This window comes from Elephas maximus, chromosome X, assembly GCF_024166365.1.
Source record: "Elephas maximus indicus isolate mEleMax1 chromosome X, mEleMax1 primary haplotype, whole genome shotgun sequence".
NCBI classification, from domain to species: domain Eukaryota; kingdom Metazoa; phylum Chordata; class Mammalia; order Proboscidea; family Elephantidae; genus Elephas; species Elephas maximus.
The window spans coordinates 140274646-140296382 of record NC_064846.1 but is presented as its reverse complement, the minus strand read 5'-3'; the positions used below and the strand labels follow the sequence as shown (position 1 = coordinate 140296382).

General features: G+C 37.0%; 1 protein-coding gene across 3 annotated transcripts in view; it reads right to left on the bottom strand.

Moving 5' to 3' along the window:
* The window catches only part of CFAP47 (cilia and flagella associated protein 47), a 321340-nt gene that overhangs the window by 135272 nt on the left and 164331 nt on the right, over positions 1-21737 (bottom strand). For all 3 annotated transcript variants that reach the window (XM_049871901.1, XM_049871902.1, XM_049871903.1), the window contains exons 38-42: positions 20935-21023; positions 12357-12443; positions 10490-10560; positions 8945-9090; positions 377-488 (exon numbers count right to left, since the gene is read on the bottom strand). In XM_049871901.1, the coding sequence (XP_049727858.1) occupies positions 377-488; positions 8945-9090; positions 10490-10560; positions 12357-12443; positions 20935-21023 (505 nt within the window). The remainder of the gene's footprint in view (positions 1-376; positions 489-8944; positions 9091-10489; positions 10561-12356; positions 12444-20934; positions 21024-21737) is intronic.

Genomic DNA, 21737 nt, shown 5'->3' with positions numbered 1-21737 from the left:
TAGTGGCTGAAGAACAAGAGAGCAGGGCAGAATTCCAGATCCTATGAAGACATACAGATTTTGAGAGCACGGTGGATTCCAAATTATTTGAAAAATAGAAAGTTTTGCTGAGAAAATATGTTGTTTGACAAATTTCAATATTTATCTCAAGATTAAAAAATAAAGCTTTAAAAAAGAATCACTACTGACATCCTTTTCTTGAATTGATAAAGTGGTACTCTCTTACATGGATACTGATATAATAAAGTTAAAAGGGAGCCTTCTGAAATCTAATTAAACACTGGAAAAGCCAGCTATGAGGATGGTTAGGATAAGATATGAGAAGTAGTCCTACCCTTCAACACTATAAGTGAAATAAAACAAACTTATACTCTACCTTCATCTGGAGAAGTGTTGTAATCAAGTGGAGGTGAATAATTCAATGGAATAAACTTGGAAGGCAGGGGCATCAAACCTTTACCTTCCACCATGTATATTAATTCTCCAATCTAAAACACAACCACACAATAACAATAAATCTTAAACGCTCAGAAAAATTGTGATAAATCTTTATAAAATAAAACTATTTTGATATTAGAAGCTGAACTAAAGAGTTTCCAGGAATGACTCAGCATACCACAAGGACATCCATGCATTTTATTTTTACAAGCAATGTAGGCTCTGAATGGGAGGAGAAAGATAAGACATAAATACAGCCCTATCAGAGTGTGGCAGAAACTTGGCATTCCTCTAGAACACAGGGTCCATTCAGAAGGTCCCAGGAAGATATTGATAGTAGTTGATCTTTACTACAAATATCTGCAGGATATCTAGCTTAAAACAAACAATGGAGTAGGCAAGGAAAAAAAACAAAAACTTTTTCCTCCCATTATTCTGTAACTTATCGTTGGAGGGCTGACATCACTTTGGGTGTTATCTCAGTCCCCAAGAGTCTAGATTTTAAAATGCGGAGTTTCAAAACGGACATGTGTGAATCTGAATATTTCTTAGAATGAATAAGCAGACAAGAATTCAGAGAGATAAACAGAGAGTGAAGAAATAAAACTGGGGACAGTGCAAGGGCAGCAACATGATATAGGAAAGGGGCGATGTGTGTCAGAGTGGAACTGTACTCCACAGGGTTTTCTATGGCTGTGACCTTTCAGAAGTAGATAACCAGGCCTTTCTTTCATGTAACTATTTATGGTTAAAATTATATCATGATTGGGATTTGCTTCAAAAGAATTATGAAACAAATTTGGCCATGCATTAATAATTGTTGAAGCTGAGTAGAGCTTGCGTGGGGGGGGTTATTATAGTTCTATCTCTACAATTGTATATATTTGTATTTTTCATATATATTTTTTTAATTGGCATGGCAGTAAAGAGCTTAGCTGCTAACCAAAAGATCGGCCATAGGAATCCACCAGGCACTCCCTGGAAACCTCTGAGGCAGTTCTATTCTGTCCTACAGGGTCGCTATGAGTCAGAATTGACGATGACAATGTTTTTGTTTTTAAGATGGGGAGTGATAATAAGTGCGCTATGAGGACTAAATGAGAACATATATTAGGAACATAACCCTTTCCCAGGGTCACTGGGTGGTCCAAATGGTTACTGTGCTCAGCAGCTAACTGAAAGGTTGGGCATTCAGGTCCACACAGAGGTCTCTTGGAAGAAAGGCCTGGCGATCTACTTCAGAAAGATCACAGGCATTGTAAACCCTATGGAGAACAATTCTACTCTGACACACATGGGGTTGCCATGAGACTGAATTTCAGTTGAGTGGAAGGCAACAGGTTTAAACCATTTGCCTGGCACTTACAGGTATTTAAGAAATCCATTTACATGGTATGGATTAATTATTTGAAAACAGAACTTCCCAAATTCAACATGTATGAAAATTAACTGGGGGTATTGTGGAAATGCAGATCCTGACTCAAGGAACAATGAAAATTAAGGCTGACAAATTAGGTTTCTGCCACACCTGAATGGGCTTGTAACAGGGATGCAAACAACTACCAGAAAATCAAAGGTTTCAATCTTCCCTCTGCAGTTGAGATTGTAACTAGTTTCAAGTGTTCCATGATTTTAAAACAGTATTAACTGTGTGCCTGGGTGATTATTTCACGGATATATTTGAACAGGCAATACGTATTAAAATGAGACAAAAGTAAATTGATCACATAATATATCTCAGAGAACAAGTGAAACGGCAGAAAGTGAAAATTAAGTATGAACAATTTCCAAATGTGAGATCAATTTCTTTATAGCTTCATTATACCCAGCCCCCAATTGAGACTTGTTTATAACTCATTTGGTATGAGTTATATGGCAATGTTCCCTAGAATTTCATCAGTTAAGAGCCATACTTATCTTCAGTTTGTACTGAAGAAAAAAAAAAAGGAATATCACAAACTTTTTGAATGTTCCAAATTGTTTAGCATTTAAATCCATACACTTCTGATAATAAATAGTGCCTAAACAAACAAACAAACCAAACCCATTGCTGTCCAGGCGATTCTGACTCACAGTGATCCTACGGGACAGAGTAGAACTGCCCCATAGGGCTTCCAAGGAGCAGCTGGTGGATTTGAACTACCGACCTTTTGGTTAGCAACCAAGCTAATTAACCTCTGTGCCACCAGGGTTCCCAAATAAATAGTACACTATATATATTTTTCATATAGTACTTTTTCCTAAGCAGCCATTTACTTTGCAAACAAAAACCCAAGCTAACAATCCCAAATGTTTTTTCCCCCTTTGTGTGTATGTGTGTTTTTTACTACAAATACAATTGAGTGATCAGTACTAAAGATGGTAAATTATTCAATATTACTTTGAGTAGCAGGCAAATGTATCAGTTCAACTAAGCAACAGCTTGAGTAAGCAAGATACTACGTTCTATAGTTTTATTTGAACCATTCTGACCTCCTTATTTTTTCGACATCAGTTGTTTCCCCCGAAATATAGGATTCATAAGCAATTAAAGTCAGTAAGTACAAACCCATTGCCGTCAAGTCGATTTCGACTCATAGCGGCCCTATAGGACAGAGTAGAACTGCCCCATACGGTTTCCAAGGAGCGCCTGGTGGATTCAAACTGCCAACCTTTTGGTTAGCAACTGTAGCTCTTAACCACTATGCTACCAGTGTTTCCAGTAAGTATAGAACTATTATAACTTCCTCTTTTTAAAAATGTGTGCCTGAATGAAACCTGAACTACATCTTGTCTGCCCAGTGCAAATGAATGCCAACCTATGGGAGTTGATTTAAAAAGAGCAAACTGCTGTTTGCCAGTTTTTTTTTTAATATAATTTTTAAAAATATAAATTATAAACAGCTTCCCAGTAATTAGCCAAATTTTATTAATATATCAGTAACGAATTCTCCACTTAATTCCACATTTTACACAATGTATTAACATTTCTCAAAAACTTATTTTGTACAGTGTTTTGTTCAAAATGTTCTTTTTTATTTAAAAATAAACAAAGCAACGTAAATGAAAACCAGGCCTGTTGTCTATGTTGGAGCCCTGGTGGTGCAACGGTTAAGAGCTACGGCGAGCTACTGCTGCTAACCAAAAGGTTGACAGTTCCAATCCACCAGCTACTCCTTGGAAACTCTATGCAGCAGTTCCACTCTGTCTTATAGGGTTGCTATGAGTTGGAATTGACTCGACGGCAATGGGTTTGGTTTTTTAGGTTATCTATGTTAGAAAATTATTCTGGAAAGCCATAATCTCATCTAATTATACCCTCCCCTCATTTCTTAGAATAAAATCAGACCATGTAAGCAATACAAATGCAATAAAAAAAAAAAAACTGTTGTAGAGAAGCCCCTCACGTGCCAAGTCTAGAGGCTGTGGTGAAAAAAAAAATTTTTTTTTTTTTTTTTTGGTGAGGGAAATAAAATTCTCTGACCCATAGCCGACACTTGTCATCGTGGTCTCTTTTAACACCCAACTGCACTAATTCCTTCCTGTTCTTAATTTCACATTTTTCAGTGGGCATGTTTAATTGGAATTATATTTTTCAGAGAGATGTCAAAGCTGTTGTCAATTCTAAGAAACTCTCACAAAAAATATTTTTTCCTTCTGCGTATTTATTTGCAATCTCCAAATAGCACAGTTGCATGCAACTTTGCAAGAAGACCTGCTGTTAATGACCCAGCAAGAGAGACATAGACACTAAATCGACAGGAAAATTCTACCCCAAACTCTGCCCCTAATTAGCCCCTAATTTGCTTATCTAAATGTAAAGGTACATAAAGATTTCAGCATATATAAAGTTTTTTTTTAATCTTCACATCTAACAAAATTAAGCAAAAATGAGTATTTTTAATGTCATGCATTTCTTTTGATTGAAAGAGTTACATATTGATTGTAGTATGTTTCAAATTACACTCAAGAGATTGCAAGCAGAATCTCTGCAGCAGCAGAAACATGAAGACACAAAGGACAGAGAGATTGAAAACAGGGACAGTGCAAAGAGTCAATTGAGTGGCACTGGGTATCTATGCAATAGTAGTGGATAGGCCAGAGTGACATTTACAATATTTAATAACCAGCATGACACAGCCTTTGACCAAACTGTTGCAGGAAATAAACCACCAAGAAGGTCTTGCCGTTCTACCTGGGAGTAGGCCCTCTTGCCCTGTGGATTTTCTGTTTGACTTGGCAAGGCTGAAACTCTCTTTGGCATGTGGAGCCCTGGTGTGGGACTGAACCAATTTGCTTAAACTGTCCAGGGATGCTGGCTCTCACCCTTGTTCCTCATAGTCAGCAATACTTAGACTTTGGTCTCCATTGGTTCTGACCAAGGTTTGCAGACCGAAAAGGACAACAGAAGCCTGGAAGAGAAATCTACCTGCCCGATGGGGGTGTCTAGGTCGATTTAATAAAATGGACCAAGGGCTGCTAGAAAGGGGGCTGGTTAAGCCACAGCAAGTCGCTGCAGCTAAAAGCCACTCCTAACCCCGCCCCCAGGTCAAGGATCTCTGCTTGATGCTCCTGCCTTCCTGATACAGCTGAGCCTAGCACTGCCAGTTCCTACTTGATGTGGTGGCCCTGGAAACCTAGGACTTCACAGAGCAGACACTGACATGCTGGGGCACCCCCCCGCCGTGAAGACAGAGCCCCGGGCTTGTGTCACTACACTGCTGTGTGCTGTGCAGTGTTTTTGTGCTTTGTGTGGGGGTCTGTCAGCCCCTCCTCCAGAAGGTGCAATTCCTCAGGGGCTGGGCCATCGTCCTGTTTGAGGTTCCTCCATTCAGTCTGTCCCCATGTGCACAAGACATGACATTTCTTTGGATTTCTGCCATTTGGATGACATGAACTTTTAGGGCTTCTGTAGGTTTTTCCTCTACCCCTAGAATTTCTATGAACTGTAGTAGAAACCCTGGTGGTGTAGTGGTTAAGAACTTGGCTGCTAACCAAAAGGTGAGCAGTTCAAATCCACCAGGTCCTCCCTGGAAACTCTCTGAGGCAGTCCTACTCTGACCTATAGGGTCACTATGAGTCGGAATCCACTCGGAGGCAACGGTTTTTTTTTTTTTTTTTCAGTGGTGGAAATTTTGTAGAACTATTTCTCCTTTGATTTCATTTTTATTTGAAAGTTTAAATGAACAGCCAAAATGAAACAAATGACCTTTTCTTGACAGTAGTGCTAGTAGAAATGTTTCTGTTTTACACATGGAAATAGAGCAAATAGAAGCCTAATTACTATATAGGTTTCAACAGGTGGTTCCTAATGGCAAAGCAATTATCCCACATTTAATAAGAACAGGAACCAACTAGGTGGACTTGGGTGTTTGATTATCTATTTAAGCGTGTAATTGCATTTTGCAATATAATTGGCAATGTAATTGAATATGTAAATTAATAGATGTCCTTCCTCACATAAGTAATTATAATTCAATCCAATCCTTTAGACTGAGGGCATTAATTCTCACTTGACAGTAATATAATTTCATAAATGTTGTTTTATTCTAATATTTTCTCTGACAGGACAAAGCATATGCAATCAAAAGTCATGCTTTAATAAGGTGAGATGCCAACTTAAGTGTGATTAGATTTTGATTAATTGATGTAAATTTATGGAGGCAAATAATATTCCAATAGTTTAATTTGAACAGTAAAATCAACTAACTTACTATATATGCTATTGAGAATTAACCTTGGCATTTTCTAGGGTTATAGTGTAAATATATGAAAGCAATTGTGACACATTTGATCAAACTACTGATCACACTGTAGTTCCTATTTTTCACGAATTTTGATGCACAGGAATTCAGTTAAACAAATTCCTTTAAAGAAAATTAAAAAAATAAGATTTAATATTACTATAAAACTGCAATTTTCTTCCTAAGTTGTAATTTTAAGTGTAAAATTCAACTCTACTTTACATATTTAATAAGTTATATTATTTTCATGTATAAATGATCCTGTGGAAACTAGGTAAGTACAATTCCTCTTTACAATAACTGTTACTTCATTGCATAGACATTCAACATAGTATACACATAACTAATGGATTTTGGGCTATATCCTGAGTGCTGTAAACTGCCTTCTTAGATTGACTCATGGCAGTGTCTGGGAGAGGGTAACGCTATAAAACCTTCTCCCTAGAGTTAGCCTCTCTCTCTCTTTTTCTCTTTCTCTCTTCTTTGAAGACAAAAGTTTCATGGATCTCATAGCCACAAGAGAGTGCATTCTTCCAACAACCTCAGGAAGCTTGGAAGTAGATCTTTGCATAGTCATGCCTCTGGAGAACCTAGTTGTGGGTGATCCCTGAAGACTTGTGAGACGTTGAGCAAGAGAACCTATCCAGGTCGTTCCTGGACTCCTGACCCACAGAAACTGAGAAAATAAATGTATGTAGGTTTAAGCCGATACATTTGTAGTAATTTGTTACACAGCTATAGATAGCTAATACAGATAAGAGCCACAATAAGGTCTGGCACGCCTCCACTCTGCATCCATGGGGCTTCTCTCTGCAATCATTTAGAATTTACTCACAACTAGTGTTACTTTTTGCTTGTCCTTGAGAATAAATTCCTTGTTTAGCAACTTTGAAGACTGAGATTATTATCTGCACTTCTAGAGCCCTGCATAGTGCCTGGTATATAGTAGGTGCTCAGTAAGTATTTGTTTGCAGATATTAACCTCTATATGTGACAAATTGGGCTTTCTAATGAGACCATCATGACAGTGAATTGATAGAAAGGTCTTAGGAAAAGCTGTCTATAAAAGAGGACTAGTTTGAGTTCTAAAAGCATGGTTTAGTCACTATTCTTTATCTACCCTAAAATTTCAGGCCTAATTTTTCAGGCTGGTTTAATTAAGACAATGTGCTAGATATGACTACAAAATAATGAGAATACCATATAAGGACAACTAAAAATTAACTTCATTGCTTCACAGGCAAGTTTCCAAAATGCCACTGGAAGAATAATAAAGGAAGAACCCAACAGATCTTCCGAATAAACCATGAAGTACATACAACTGCGTCAGACTACTTTTTTTTTTTTTTTGAGAGAGGGGAATAACTGACTAATACCTACAGAAACACATCTTATCAGAAATGAATTAAAATAATCTGGGGAAAGTTTTTAATAGGGAAGTGGAATAATATGAGTTGGAGATTTAGAAGCATATATTATGGGTGAAGAAAAGGAAGAGGGTAAGAAAAGTATATGGTATCTGGGATCAGAAAATCCAGCCGTGAGGCTTGGTCCAGCCACTTACCAGCAGCAGGCCCTAGTATAGTTCTTATGCTATTTCCAAGCCTCAGTTTTCCCACCTGCAAAGTGACAATACTGCTATACCAAATAAAATGATTTACTTGAACATAACATACACTCTTGGAGCTGCTCTTCTTGAATTGGGGGCTATACGAACTATATAAAAACTAAATTTCAGGCTATAGCTTACAACCTTTGAATAACTGGGAGACTTGAGAAGTAAAGCAACTTTAGCTCTCAGGGATTTTCATATAAACATAGGGCACTTTCAATGAATGTCCTTGTGTCTATGGGTGGAAGGAGCCTGGTCATGTTATGCCATAAGGGAGTGCGAAAGAAATCAAGAGTAGAGGATTGTTGTAAAAGATGATTTTTTTTTTAAAGAAGGGAGAAACAGGTATAGATAATGTGATGAAGCAAAGGAGGACTTGAAGCTTGTCAATCAGTGGTGTCTCAGTGTCACTTTCTTCTCTCATTTGTTAACTCTCATAAACCTACCTGAGCCAAGTAGGGACAATAAAGACTGGACTACTCATTTCTTGGCTCTTATAACTCCTGTGTATTAGTTCCCTAGGGCTGCCATAGCAAATTACCACAAATTGGGGGGCTTAGAACAACAGGAATTTATTTCTCACAGTTCTGGAGGCCAGAAGTTCAAAGTCAAGGTATCACCAGGGTCAATTCCTTCTGGGAGCTCTGAGGAAGAATCTGTTCTGTGGCTCTCTCCTAGTTTCAAGTGGTCACTGGCAATCCTTGGCATTCCTTGGCTTGTAGACACATCATTCCAATCTCTGCCTCTGCCTTCACATGGCCTTCTCCTTGCGAGTGTCTGTGTCCAAGTTTCCTTCCTCTTATAAGGACACCAGTCATCGCATTAGAGCCCACCCTATTCCAGTAGGACCTCATCTTAACATGAGTATATATGCAAAGACTTTATTTCTATAAACAGTTGCATTCACGGGTACCAGGGTAAGGACTATATCTTTGGGGGAGGGGCACAATTCAGCCCACAATATCCTGGAAATGGAAACATCAATGTTTTGTCTCAGTTATGGCTATGATCTGAGAGTTTGCAAGAAGGGTTGCTGAGGGAGGGGACTGTTGGTCACAGAGCAGAACCCCAGCCTTCCCAAGACCTCCAGCTGCCTTTAAGGTACCTATGCTTGTTACTCCATTAAGGTGAATGTCCATGCTGAAAGCACAGATCACAATTCTGTCCTCACCTTTGGGTTGCTCAGGATGATGACACAGTAGCGCGTTTGCATGTCAAAGGGAAGAAAGAAGATTTCCAGGCTTGAAGACCCTTTCACTCCCAGATAAATAGTACGTGTGGAGCAGAAGAACTCTTTGATGAAACTGGATCTAATTGCTGCCAGGATATAAAACAGAACATGTTTTCATATCATTTCATAAGTGCTGTTCAAAGAAAGTAGTTTTTTCTATTAGGGATTAAAGTTTTGGGATCAATTAAAACATTTCAAAGGATTAGCGCTTGAGATTAGAAGATGAGACATTTGTTAATGAAAGTACGGGTAGCCCCAGGTCAGACTTGATTTACTAAAAAACACAATTACTATCCTCTATTAAAGATTCCCTAATAAACAATTTCATTACAAGGGAACTTCACTACAGTTTAAAATTAGCCTAGATATATGTAGCAAAGGAGTTACCCAGGAATCTCCAACTTTGTGTTTTTTTTTATTAAAGATTCCCTAATAAACAATTTCATTACAAGGGAACTTCACTACAGTTTAAAATTAGCCTAGATATATGTAGCAAAGGAGTCACCCAGGAATCTCCAACTTTGTGTGGACTCTGTAATGAATGGTTCACATTACAGAGTGTAATGGACACCCTGAACAAGAAAAAAAGATTGTTTTATATGCTTGGCATACACACACACCTTTTTGTGATTTTAAAATATATTTACAAATTATTTGATACTGCCTTGAATATGGGCCGGCCTTAAAGATTTGATTCTAACAAATTAAATGCTAGAATGCAGCAGAAGTGATGTGGTGTGACTTCTGACACTAGACCAGGAGATGTAACAACATCTGTTTGTGAAGGATTTCAGGCCACATGGACAGGCCATGTGTAAGTGTCCAGGCCAACAGTCCCAGCTGAAGTTCCAGCTGACAGGCAGCATTAACCATCAGACATGTGACCGAGGAAGCCTTTGAGATGACTGAAGCACCAGTCACCATCTGACCGTAACTATATAACAGGCCCTGAACAAGAGTTACCTAGCTAAGCCCAGTCACTTCAGCAGTGGGACAGATAATATTGACCAACATTTTTTGTTGTTTTATGCCACTACATCTGGGGCAGTTTGTTCCGCAGCTATAGATAACCAGAACATTCCTATACCCATGGTCCTATTCATCATTCTATTCATCATTTCTAGACTTGCAGTTATTTTACAGAAGAGGGCAAACCTTTGCTCTTTTTACCATCCTAAACCTGGTGATATTTATCACCTAAATAGGTTTAAACAATTCAAAAGAAGCCAAAAGAGACATAAAGGCCATGTAACCAAACATGTTCATTGTGCAGGTGAGGAAACTCAAGCTCTGCAGTGAAAGGGGCGCGGGCAAAGTCCTCCAAAGGGAGGAGCACTTCCGACTCCTATCCAGTCAGCAATTCCCACAGCGCATCATTCGCCTACTTCATAACACACCCTCTGTTGACTATTTCATTCCACATTATGCTCTGCACATAAAAATCACACATGAAAACACAGAAAAGCTTCTCTTTGAGTTACTCACAGGTTTTGAAGGCATTTTGGTAATGAGAATAAGTCCCAGGAGTTTTATATTCACTGCTACTCACAGTATCACTGTCAAAAGTAAAAAGGAAAACAACACCACAAACAAAACTCAAAAACAATTCTCTACCTTAATTTTATAGAGCCTTAAAAATTATGGCTGCCTGTAATATGGCAAGCAAGACCACTAATGTATTTCAAAAATCATTCAATTTTTATATTGTTTTTAGAAATTTTAAAAATAATACAAAAAATAAACTAACTTATCCATATTTATAACAACTTTTTTTTTTTGTAAAAATGATGCACTTTTCAAATACTGAAGAGAAGTACAAATTTGAAGATGATAAAAATAACAAATATCTAAATCCAATGACTCAAAAGTAGGTGGTTTCAACTTAGGACTAAATAGGTACTCTCTTCAAAAGTGGTTTTAACATTTGCTTTCTTGAAAAATTCTCTTCTCTCGGTTCATTGGTTCCACATTTACTTCTTTCTCATAAGCGTAGAAGGAGACTCTGGTTGTGTTTCTGAAAATTAATTAACATATCACCGTCTGAAGCAACTGCCTCCCTTGAAAGGTTCTATATCTTCCAGAACCCATCAAGTTTTGCCAAATTTCTCAAGGTCAGTTCAGGCAAAATCTAGAATCACAAAGCAGCCACTTAAGCAGCAAGGGACTAAAGAGAGAAAAAAATCTAGAACCGCTTACCGGAGTGGTTAGCAATACCAGCATTTTACATCTACAAAGAAATTAACATCAAATACCTAACATTTCCTATTCTTATGGTATCTATAATGCCACCTTATACCTCCATGTATTAATTCATGCTTTAATTTTCACTATAGCTAAATGTGAAAGCAATGCTTTGAATGTCTTAAGCATGAAATGAGCTTTCAATAATACAAATGCAGTGAAAGAAAACAGTTACCTTCTTTAACACCTTTTCTCACAGAACAACCAATAGAGATGCCAAATGTCTTATAATAGAAGCAAGTCTTATATTCTCCAAAAAACACTGCCTTGAATACAATTAACATTTGGAAAATATACATACTTTAATCTTAGCAAGATCTGTACAAGCACCCTAATGGTTCCTGATGCACTGGAAATTCCTATGTTATCAAAATTGTCCAGTCCCTGCCTGCTGAGACTTTTTTGCATCCAGAAGGGTGACACTGATGCTGTCAAGCCTTAAAAAAAAAAAAGTGCTTTCGAGTCGATTCTGACTCAAATCAATCCTATAGGTCAGAGCAGAACCGTCCCATAGAGTTTCCAAGGAGCACCTGGTGGATTCGGACTGCTGACCTTTTGATTAGCAGCCATGGCACTTAACCACTATTTCCACCAGGGTTTCCTGTCAAGCCCTAAAAAAAAAAAACCATAGGAGGTGATAAACAAAGGTGTAAACTAAACAAAACAACAGGGAAGTAATGGTCAACCTAAGCATGCATTTAATTAAGAGACATTTGCATTATTTTCTTTCTGCCTGAATTTCTTTAACCTTGGCAACATCGCTTTCTATCCTACTTCCCCTTGAAGAGCTATTCTATAGTTTAAAACAGATGAGAAATATAAAGCCATATCTCTGCTTCTCCATCCAAAAGTCAGGGTCCTTTCTAAACCAAATTCAGACCTCACAAAGTAGGTGAAATAACCTTAAGTATTTATCAAGTGGAGATTTACTCAGTTTTCATGCACATGAACCTAGTATCACATAAACATATTTGTATAAAAGCGTGAGGAATATAAATAAAACATTTTGAATAAATGAGAATTATGCAGATGTAAAGAAAATTTACTTAAATACAAATTTTGCAGAACTTTCCCTCAGATAATTAGGAGTATAAAAAACATAAACATTTACCCATGGTTCATGTGGCTAGTGAGCTGTCCAGATTCATTTAATTGTGATGGTGAAGTTACAAATGTTGAGGACTCCACCAATATGATACTGAAATAAATAAAGCAAGAATTATTTAAAATTCTACAGTACCAAAATTCAGATGGCCACAAAACACTCTTCCTTTAAATTTTCTCATCATTCAGAAAAAACAGAGTCGGAGTAAATTATGCAGTTTAATAAGTCCAAATGTTCTCCAACTCAAAACACATATGTTAGAAAGGAGGGAAAGATTTGGAATGGAAATATGTGAAATATAATATTTTTTATATGCAGTGACAACACTGAATTCTCACAGCAGGGAAATTTAGAACAGAAACGCCTGCTCTAATTATATTCCAGAGACTAAGAGGAAATCACACTCCGGTCTAATGCATTGCTGGAGTTGTACACATTTCATAATTTCTAATCCTACTTCCAAAAAAAGAAGTGTTTCTATCAGGAGTGGATATGAGATGTAGGTAGCTTGTTAATCAGTGCCTCAATAATTATGCCAATCTTCTGAAATCACAGGGTAATGCAGTCCCTCCTCTATGACAACACTCATTCATTCAAAAGTTATAGAGACTCCCATATTGCAGTGGGAAAATAGTGTGGAAGTGACAATCCAGCAATAGATATAAGATGTAATGATGAGTCATGGAGGAATGCCTACTTCTACCTGCAGAGGTGAACCTGTTAAACCAATTACCATTGAGCCTGTTCTGACTCAGGACAACCCCGTGTGTTACAGCATATGATTGCTCCACAGGGTTTTCTTGGCTGTAATCTTTACAGAAACAGTCAGGACTTTCTTCTGTGGTGCTGCTGGGTGCATTTGAACTGCCAACCTTTAGGTTAGAAATTCAGCAAAAACCATTTGCTCCACCCAGGGTCTTAACACGTTTCCAAACTGTATTTGTAAAAGAAACCATTATTAAGGTCCCACAATATTAGCTTTAAAATAAAAAAGCAGACCAGTAATAAAATTAACTGAATATGATTTAGTCTTGATAACACATACAAACACACAACCATACACACACACGAAAATGTTATCACTTTCACATAAATCCTAAGACTTGAATGTTAACATGAGATTTGGTCCTTTAGTTTTAACTTGATATGTCTGATGCTTTCCTATTAAAGTTGAAAGAAATTGTACGAATACTATCTACTAAAAACGTTTCAATAGGCAAAATTGACTGTAGTAAAAGGGTTGTTATGAGTTGGAATCAACTCAATGGCAATGGGTTTGGTTTTGGTTTTGTTTATGAACTGTGCAACACGTGACAGTCTACCACATGCGCCTATATTATCATTGTAAAGTTACACTTAGGCAAATACGTAAGGAAGAATTCATCTCCATAGAGTAATTTAAAATCAGGCACTAAATTCTCATTTAAGTGTCATAAACTTATAAGGTAGAAAAAATCCAATGTTTCTTTATATTTCTATAACTCCAAGGTGAATTGGAGCAATTTATTTTGGTGATAATTGGTTCTGGCTGAAAAACAGTCACAAAGATAATGCAATTGGACACACAAATCAAAAGACTAAGCCAATATAATAAATATTAGATCATTCGTACACTGCATGTATATAAATGAGATAAAATATCAGTCCATGTGTTTCTATTTGATTAGTCCCTGCTTAATTACAATGAGGAAACCCTGGTGGCGTAGTGGTTAAGAGCTACGGCTGCTAACCAAAAGGTTGGTGGTTGGAATCCACCAGGTGCTCCTTGGACACTCTACAGGAGCACTTCTACTCTGTCCTACAGGGTCGCTACTAGTCGGAATCGACCCAAATGGCAATGGGTTTGGTTTTGGTTAATTACAATGAACATGGTTTCCTTAAAACAGATTGAAATATTAATTGTATAATTGAAATACAAACTATTAAAATGAAAAAAAAATCCTATTTGATTACTACAATTTCACTTTCAGTAGTTCTCAAACTTGAATGTTCATCATAATTATCTGGGGCACTTGTTCAAAATGGAGATTCCCAAGATTCTGTATATGTGAACTCTGATTCATTAGGTCTGGCATGGGTCTCATGGCTCTCCATTTAATCCAGGCTCTCCAAATGATATATGGATACACCACTGAGTAATTCTGATCTAGACCAGCATTACTCTAACATTAATGTACACACAAATCCTCTGGGGCTGTCATTAAATGCAGATTCTGATTCAGTAAAATTATAGTAGGCCTGAGATTCTGTGTTTCTAATAAGTTCCCAGGCAATGTCAATGCTGCTAGTTCAAAGATCACAATTTTATCCAGAGAATAATCAATAAAGCAAAGGCAGGGAATGGCAGAGTGAGAACCACCATAAATCTGCCCCTCCATAGAAAGGCAACAAAAACACAGGAGAAAATTTTCAAAATCAACTTTTTCAGAACTCTGAGAATTAGCCAAAGGTTTGCAACATTCTGAATAGCGTTTATTCAAGAAAAAAACTGCCTAACCTCAGTAAAAGCACCAGCATTTATGGTGTTGTAACTTGACCAATTTCCATATTCCTCTCTGCAGATTTGTAGTAGCCTTGAAAACCAGGAGCATTGCAACCAAACCAAAAACAAACCCATTGCCATCAAATTGATTCTAACTCATAGTGCCCCTATAGGACAGAGCAGAACTGCCCCATAAGGTTTCCAAGGAGCAGCTGGTGGATTTGAACTGCCAACCTTTTGGTTAGCAGATGAGCTCTTAACCACTGCATCACCAGGGCTATCTATGAAAACCCTCAGTTTTGCAGCCACCAGATGGTCAGACTAAGGTTGAACTCTAAAAAGTCCCATCCTCCCATCACTGTCACCAATTATCCTGTCTGGAATTTCCTTGGAAAACCGCAATTTGCAGGATGCTGTCTTCACTTGATGTGGCTCTAGGGAAAACACCTATTGCCAGGCCCTTTGTTGAAAACAATCAGTGGCAAACTTGCCTGAGGTTGCTGTGCCAGTTTAAGCCTAGCCAAAACTTCAAAAAATCTGGAGAACAAGTTGCATATGGGGAGGGGAGTGGAAGATCTCCGACATATTTTGGGAGTATAGAAAGCTGTATAAGGAACCCTACTGGTGCAGTGGTTAAGTGCTCAGCTGCTAACCGAAAGGTCAGCAGCTCAAACCCACTAGCCGTTCTGTGGAAAAAAGATGCGGCAGTCTACTTCCATAGAGATTACAGCCTTGGGAACCCTAGGAGGCAGTTCTACTCTGTCCTATAGGGTCTCTATGAGTCAGAATCAACTCAACAGCAATGGGTTTTTGTTTTTTTAAAAGGCTGTACACATGTGCAGTGCTCTGCCCATACCCAGGAAAGTCCTCAGAGGACTCCAATACTTTACTACTGATTGACCTTGAGGTCATATGCAAGTAAGAAGTGAAGGCTAAGACAGGGTCTTTATCTGCTGGAGCATGGAAGATGTGCCCCAATAAAAACATACCCCTAGGCAAAGAATTGAAGATTTACTGGCTCACGGTATTTAAGGATATCTCTGACCAGTCATTAGTTGACCAGAAAACAAACCAAGCGAGATTTCAGTGGCTGTACTCTATAGGGAATATATTGTTGTTGTTAGGTTCCATGGAATTGATTCCGACTCACAGCGAGCCTGTATAGAACTGAATGAGACACTGCCCTGTTCTGTGCCATCCTCATAGTTGTTATTATACTTGAGCCCACAGTTGCAACCATAGTGTCAATCCATCTTGTTGAGGGTCTTCCTCAATATAGGGAATACAGATTTTACCAAATTAGTCCTGTAAAGTTATCAAATAAGCAGACAGCAGAAACAACAATCACAACAATATCAAACAGTAAAACCAACAAATCCTGTGGAGTACTGATTCCCAGAGGTGCTCTATTATCTGCAATACACAGTATCTAAAATACCCAGTTTTAACAACAACAAAAATATATATGAGCCATATAAAGGAAATGGGATATGCTCCATATACAGAAAAAAAGCAGCTAATAGGAACTGTTCCTGAGTGATTCCAGATGTTGGACTTACCAGACAAAGACTTTAAATCAGCTACTATAAATGTGTTGTAATAACTAATAGAAATCATTTCTAAAGAGATAAAGGAAAGTATAAGGATGATATCTCAACAAATAAAGAATATCAATAAAGGGAATTTATGCAAAAGAATCAATTACAAATTCTGGATTGGAAAAGTATAATAAATGAAATAAATAAATCACTAGAAGGCCTCAACAAAAGATTTGAGATGACAAGAGAAAGAACTGGTGCACTTGAAAATAGGTCAGTTCAGATTATCCATTCTGAGTAGCAGAAAGAAAGAAAAAAAATGAACAGGAGACACACATTAGATTTCAAGATACAAATAGTTTGAAAGGATGGAAAAAAGTATATTGTACAAAAATCAAACACGAGAAGCTTGAATGGCTATATTAATCTCAGACATAATAGACTTTAACACAAAAAAAGTTCCTAAAGATAAAAAGGGACATATAATGATGAAAGTGCCAATCCTGCATGAAGATATAGGAATTATAAACATATCTGCATCTAATAACAAAGCACAAAAATACATGAAGCAAAAACCGACATAAAAGAAGGGAGAAATACACAATTCAATAATAATAGTTAGAGACTTCAATATCACACTTCAGTCATGTACAGAACAACTAGGTAGAAGATCAACAAGGAAAACAGAAGACTTAATATTATAAACCAACTAGATCTAACAGACACCTATAGAACATGCCACCCAGCATCAGCAGAATACACATTTTTTTTCTCATGAACATACAGGATAGACCACATGCTAGGCCATAAAACCGACTTCCTAAAAGTAACCTTCAAATCAAACAATATCCAAAAAACCAAACCCACTGCCATCGAGTCCATTTTGACTCATAACAACCCCATATGGTTTCCAAGGCTGTAAATCTCTACAAAAGCAGACTGCCACAAGTTTCCCCTGCAGAGCCGCCGCCGCCGACCTTTCGGTTAGCAGTTGATTGCTTTAACCACTATGCCAATTAGTAAAAAACGTATGCCTTAGACATTGTACTCTTTTAAAAAATTATCTATGTGCAGTTTCGACAACAGAAACTCCAAAGCTCAGACTACAGCTATGTTTTTGGGTAAATTAGTAATTATCTGAATTGTTCTTCAAGAGAATGCTGCATGTCCACAAGTTATTCTGGCCCTGTTTCCATGGCAATGTATGACTACTAGTGATATGCTAGAGTATAAGAATCTGCAAAAGATTTTTCTTTTTGGGAACTTTTTTGGCTCTCTAGTTGGAAATGCTGTTCTGATTGGTAAATCATATATTAAATAAACTTCAATCGACTTCTATTATTGACTTAATATGATTTTTGTTTTAATACTTTTTAAAAAATAGAAGAGAACATCTCTCACCTCATTTTATGAGGCCAGTAATACCCTGAGGCCAAAACCACACAAAGACATCACAAGAAAGGAAAATTTTGAGGATGTTATCAGTTAAGTCAACATGAGGTCATTCTGAAGTACGGAGGGTCCATCCAATAATATTGGTGTTCTTATAAAAGGGATTCGAACTGCTTGTTCTTTTGGTTTATAAAAGGGAAGATACACAAAGAGGGAAGATGGTCATGTGACCATGGAGGCAGAAATTGAACCTGTAAACCAAGGAATACCATGGAATGCCAAGGATTTCCCGCCATTATCAGAAGCTAGGAGAGAGACATGGAACAGATTCTCCCTCAGAGCCTTCACAAGGAATGTATACCACTAACACCCTGATTTTAGACTCATATCCTATACAATTGGGAGACAATAAGTTTCTCTTCTTGTAAACCACTGAATTTCTGATATTTTCTTATGGCAACCCTAAAAAGGTAACACAATGATGGACTGGGATTTCCCCCAGGAATTCAAGGCTAGTTTAATCAACTAATCAACTAATGTAATGTATTAATAGAATAAAAAACAAAGATCACATGATAATCTCAACAAACACAAAAATTTATTTGAAAGAATCCAACATACTCGAATTACAAAAAGCCCTCAACAACTTTGAAATGGAAGGAAAATAACTCAAATTGATAAAGAGCATCTTTGAAGAGCACACAGCTAACATCGCACTCAAAATGGTGAGAAAAAGGATCCTTTCTATCCTAAGATCAAGAACAAGATAAAGATGGCCAATGTTGCCGCTTCTACTCAACATTCAACTGGAGGTTCTAATCAGACAAATCAGGCAGGAAACATAAGTAAAATGTATCCAGATTGGAAAGGAAGAAGTAAAATTATCTCTATTTGCAGATGACATGATCTTGTATATAGAAAATCTTAAGGAATCCACTCTAAAACTATTAAAACTAATAAATGAGTTGAGCAATGTTGTAAGATAAAAGATAAAAATATAAAAATCAATAGTATTTCAATACTCTTGCAATGAATAGTCTGAAAATGAAATTAAGGAAATAATTCCATTTATAATACAATAAAATGAATAAAATACTTGGGGATAAATGCTTCAACTGCTTTGGAAATGTTTGGAGGTTCCTCAAAAACTTAAACTAGAACTACCATATGACCCAGCAATTTCACTAGTAGTTTTATATACAAAAGACTTGAAAGCAGGGACTCAGGCTTGAACACTAATGGTCACTGCAGCATTATTCACAACAGCCATAAGCTGGAAACAATGTTTTTATGTGCTCATCAACCCGTAACAACCCTGTTCATGTGTTCATAAACAGGTGAATGGATAAACAAAATGTGGTATATCCATACAATAGAATATTATTTAGCCATAAAACCAAACCTGTTGCTGTCGAGTCGATTCTGACTTATAGCAACCCTATAGGACAGAGTAGAACTGCCCCATAGAGTTTCCAAGGAGTGCCTGGTGGATTCGAACTGCTGACCTTTTGGTTAGCAGCCATAACTCTTAACCACTACGCCACCAGGGTTTCCTATTTAGCCATAGGAGAAATGAATTCCTGATATATACTACAACATGGATGAGCCTTGAAAACAACATACTGAGCAAAATAAGTCAGACAGAAAAGGACAAAATGTTGTGAGAAATATCTAGAATAGGCAAATGCATAGAGACAAAAGTTCATTAGTGATTACCACAGGCCGAGGTGAGCCGGAAATCAGGAGTTATTTAAGTTTCTGTGTTCAGTTGTGAAAAACATTTGAAAATGAATAGTGGTTATGGTTATATAACATGGTCAATATAATTAATGCCACTGAATTGTAAAATTAAAAATAGTTAAAATGGCAAATATTTTGTTACATATATTTTACCACAATATATTCTTTTTAAATGTTTCTGGGATAACTGGAGAGCCACATGCAAGGAAGGAAGTTGGACCTTTACCTCACACTATGCCAACTAACTTATCCTGTACTCTACCAAACACCACTTCCCCTCACAAGGAGTTATGAATTCAAGGGCACTGGGTTAAGATAAATTATCAAAAAATAAGATATTACCAAATTTGGGGGAAATATATAACTACGATATTCTCCCAACTCTTGGAACTTTGAGATTTTTCTTCTGCTTTAACACTAGAATGCAAAGCTAAGCACGTTTGACCTTATTTTTCTCTGGAGAACTGCAGTCAGACGCTTGGTTCTGACTTCAAAAAGCATATGTCAATACCGGATTAATGCTACACATTCGGGTATTTTTTGTTCCTTATACTCTGATGTAACCCTTTGCCAAAATTACAGTTCTCCCTCACATGAACATGGAAAACATAAAGTCATAAATGATACGCTCAACAAAAGAATTTCTGTTTTCTCCACAATGATTCATATTGCCAATAAGAAAATATAAAAAGTCTATGCATATAATACTTAAAAGAACTGGAAAATTTCAAAAGTTAAAACACAATCATGTATGTAACTTCCAGGTCTCAACTTAGATATTGTTATGGGGATTTGATTTCTAAAGCTGGGGCAAGAATAGGTCGTAATTTAAGCAGTATATAAGGTATCATCATCCATCTTCTCCCTCCACATACAAAATTGTAGGAATTCTAACAAATTCATTTAGTACAAGTTATTTGTCTTGTATGTCCTTAAATAATATTCAAGTATTTTATTGTCTTTTCATCTCCAATCTTTTCCTTTTTTTTAATCTCAAGATGGACACATGTACATTGAACGTGCAGTATTAATTAACCATGATGCCATAAGTAAAAGTGCATTTTCTGTCGAATCAATAGTTTGGTTGTGGATTTTAACAGATGGAATCATATTAGAAATACAAAAAGGCTATTATAAATTTAAATTAATGAAAGAGCACTGAATCTTAGCAAACAAAAAGTTTGTAGACAAAATTTATAAATTCGAAGGGATCAGTCAGCTTTATATAGATCAAATAGCATTTCAAGGAAAATTGTCTTACCTTCATTATTCGCTCATTTTTATGTGATGATGCTTATAAGTTTCTAAGAATATAACTACATATCATCTCTCCTTAGAATTGTTCAGGTTGAAGAGATGAAGAAAATTACATATTTAAGTTAAGACTGGAGGTGGCTAACCACAGTTAATTTACACCCAAACAATCACTTACTTGAATTCCCCAGCAGTTTGGAAATGGCTTTTAACTTTAACAGTGATTTCTTTCCATTGGTAACACGGAGTTTTGCATTTTATAACATCCTAAAGTAAAGGAAAAAAAACTCAATCATAATAAGAAAAATGAATATCCTGAAGTATAAAACAGAAACTTAAAGTACAAAGTGTTCCATTTAAATATTAAACTGATATAAATTTATATAATTCCCCTCTTCCCACAAATATTGTACTGTTAAAATCTGGGAGGGAAAGGATAAAAAATATGTTTTACCTGATCACACATCCACAGTACTGTGCTTGTTAACTACTTGTCAAAATATTTTTCTTACAAATTAATTTCCGTAAAATCAATTTTGTTTACAACTGAACATGATCTTGCATTTGAAAATTAATCAATCATATACCTAATATGTATGGCATAAGAAAGAGGCAGCAAAGAGAGAGAATATCCGTGTTTATAAGTGTGCAAGAACGTGGACTCCCTGTCCTTACAATTACCCAGTGGACTTCTGAGGCAGGCAGCCTCAGAGCCCAATCCTTCTAACACCTACTCTGGCTTCTCCTCCTACACTGAGCAGAATAAGCTGCACTTGCACTTTCTTCTGAAATTGTCCTTGACAAGATAACCACAGAATGGGCCATAGACGGCCTCAACCCACATCTGGGTGGAGCCTTAACATGCTAATGAAGGCAAATCAACTTCTTCCTCCATCCTGCAGGATGGACGCTTTGTCTAAAGAAAGTGCATAGTCATCCCCAAGCTCTGAGTGCCTGCATCACTCCTGAATATTCATGATG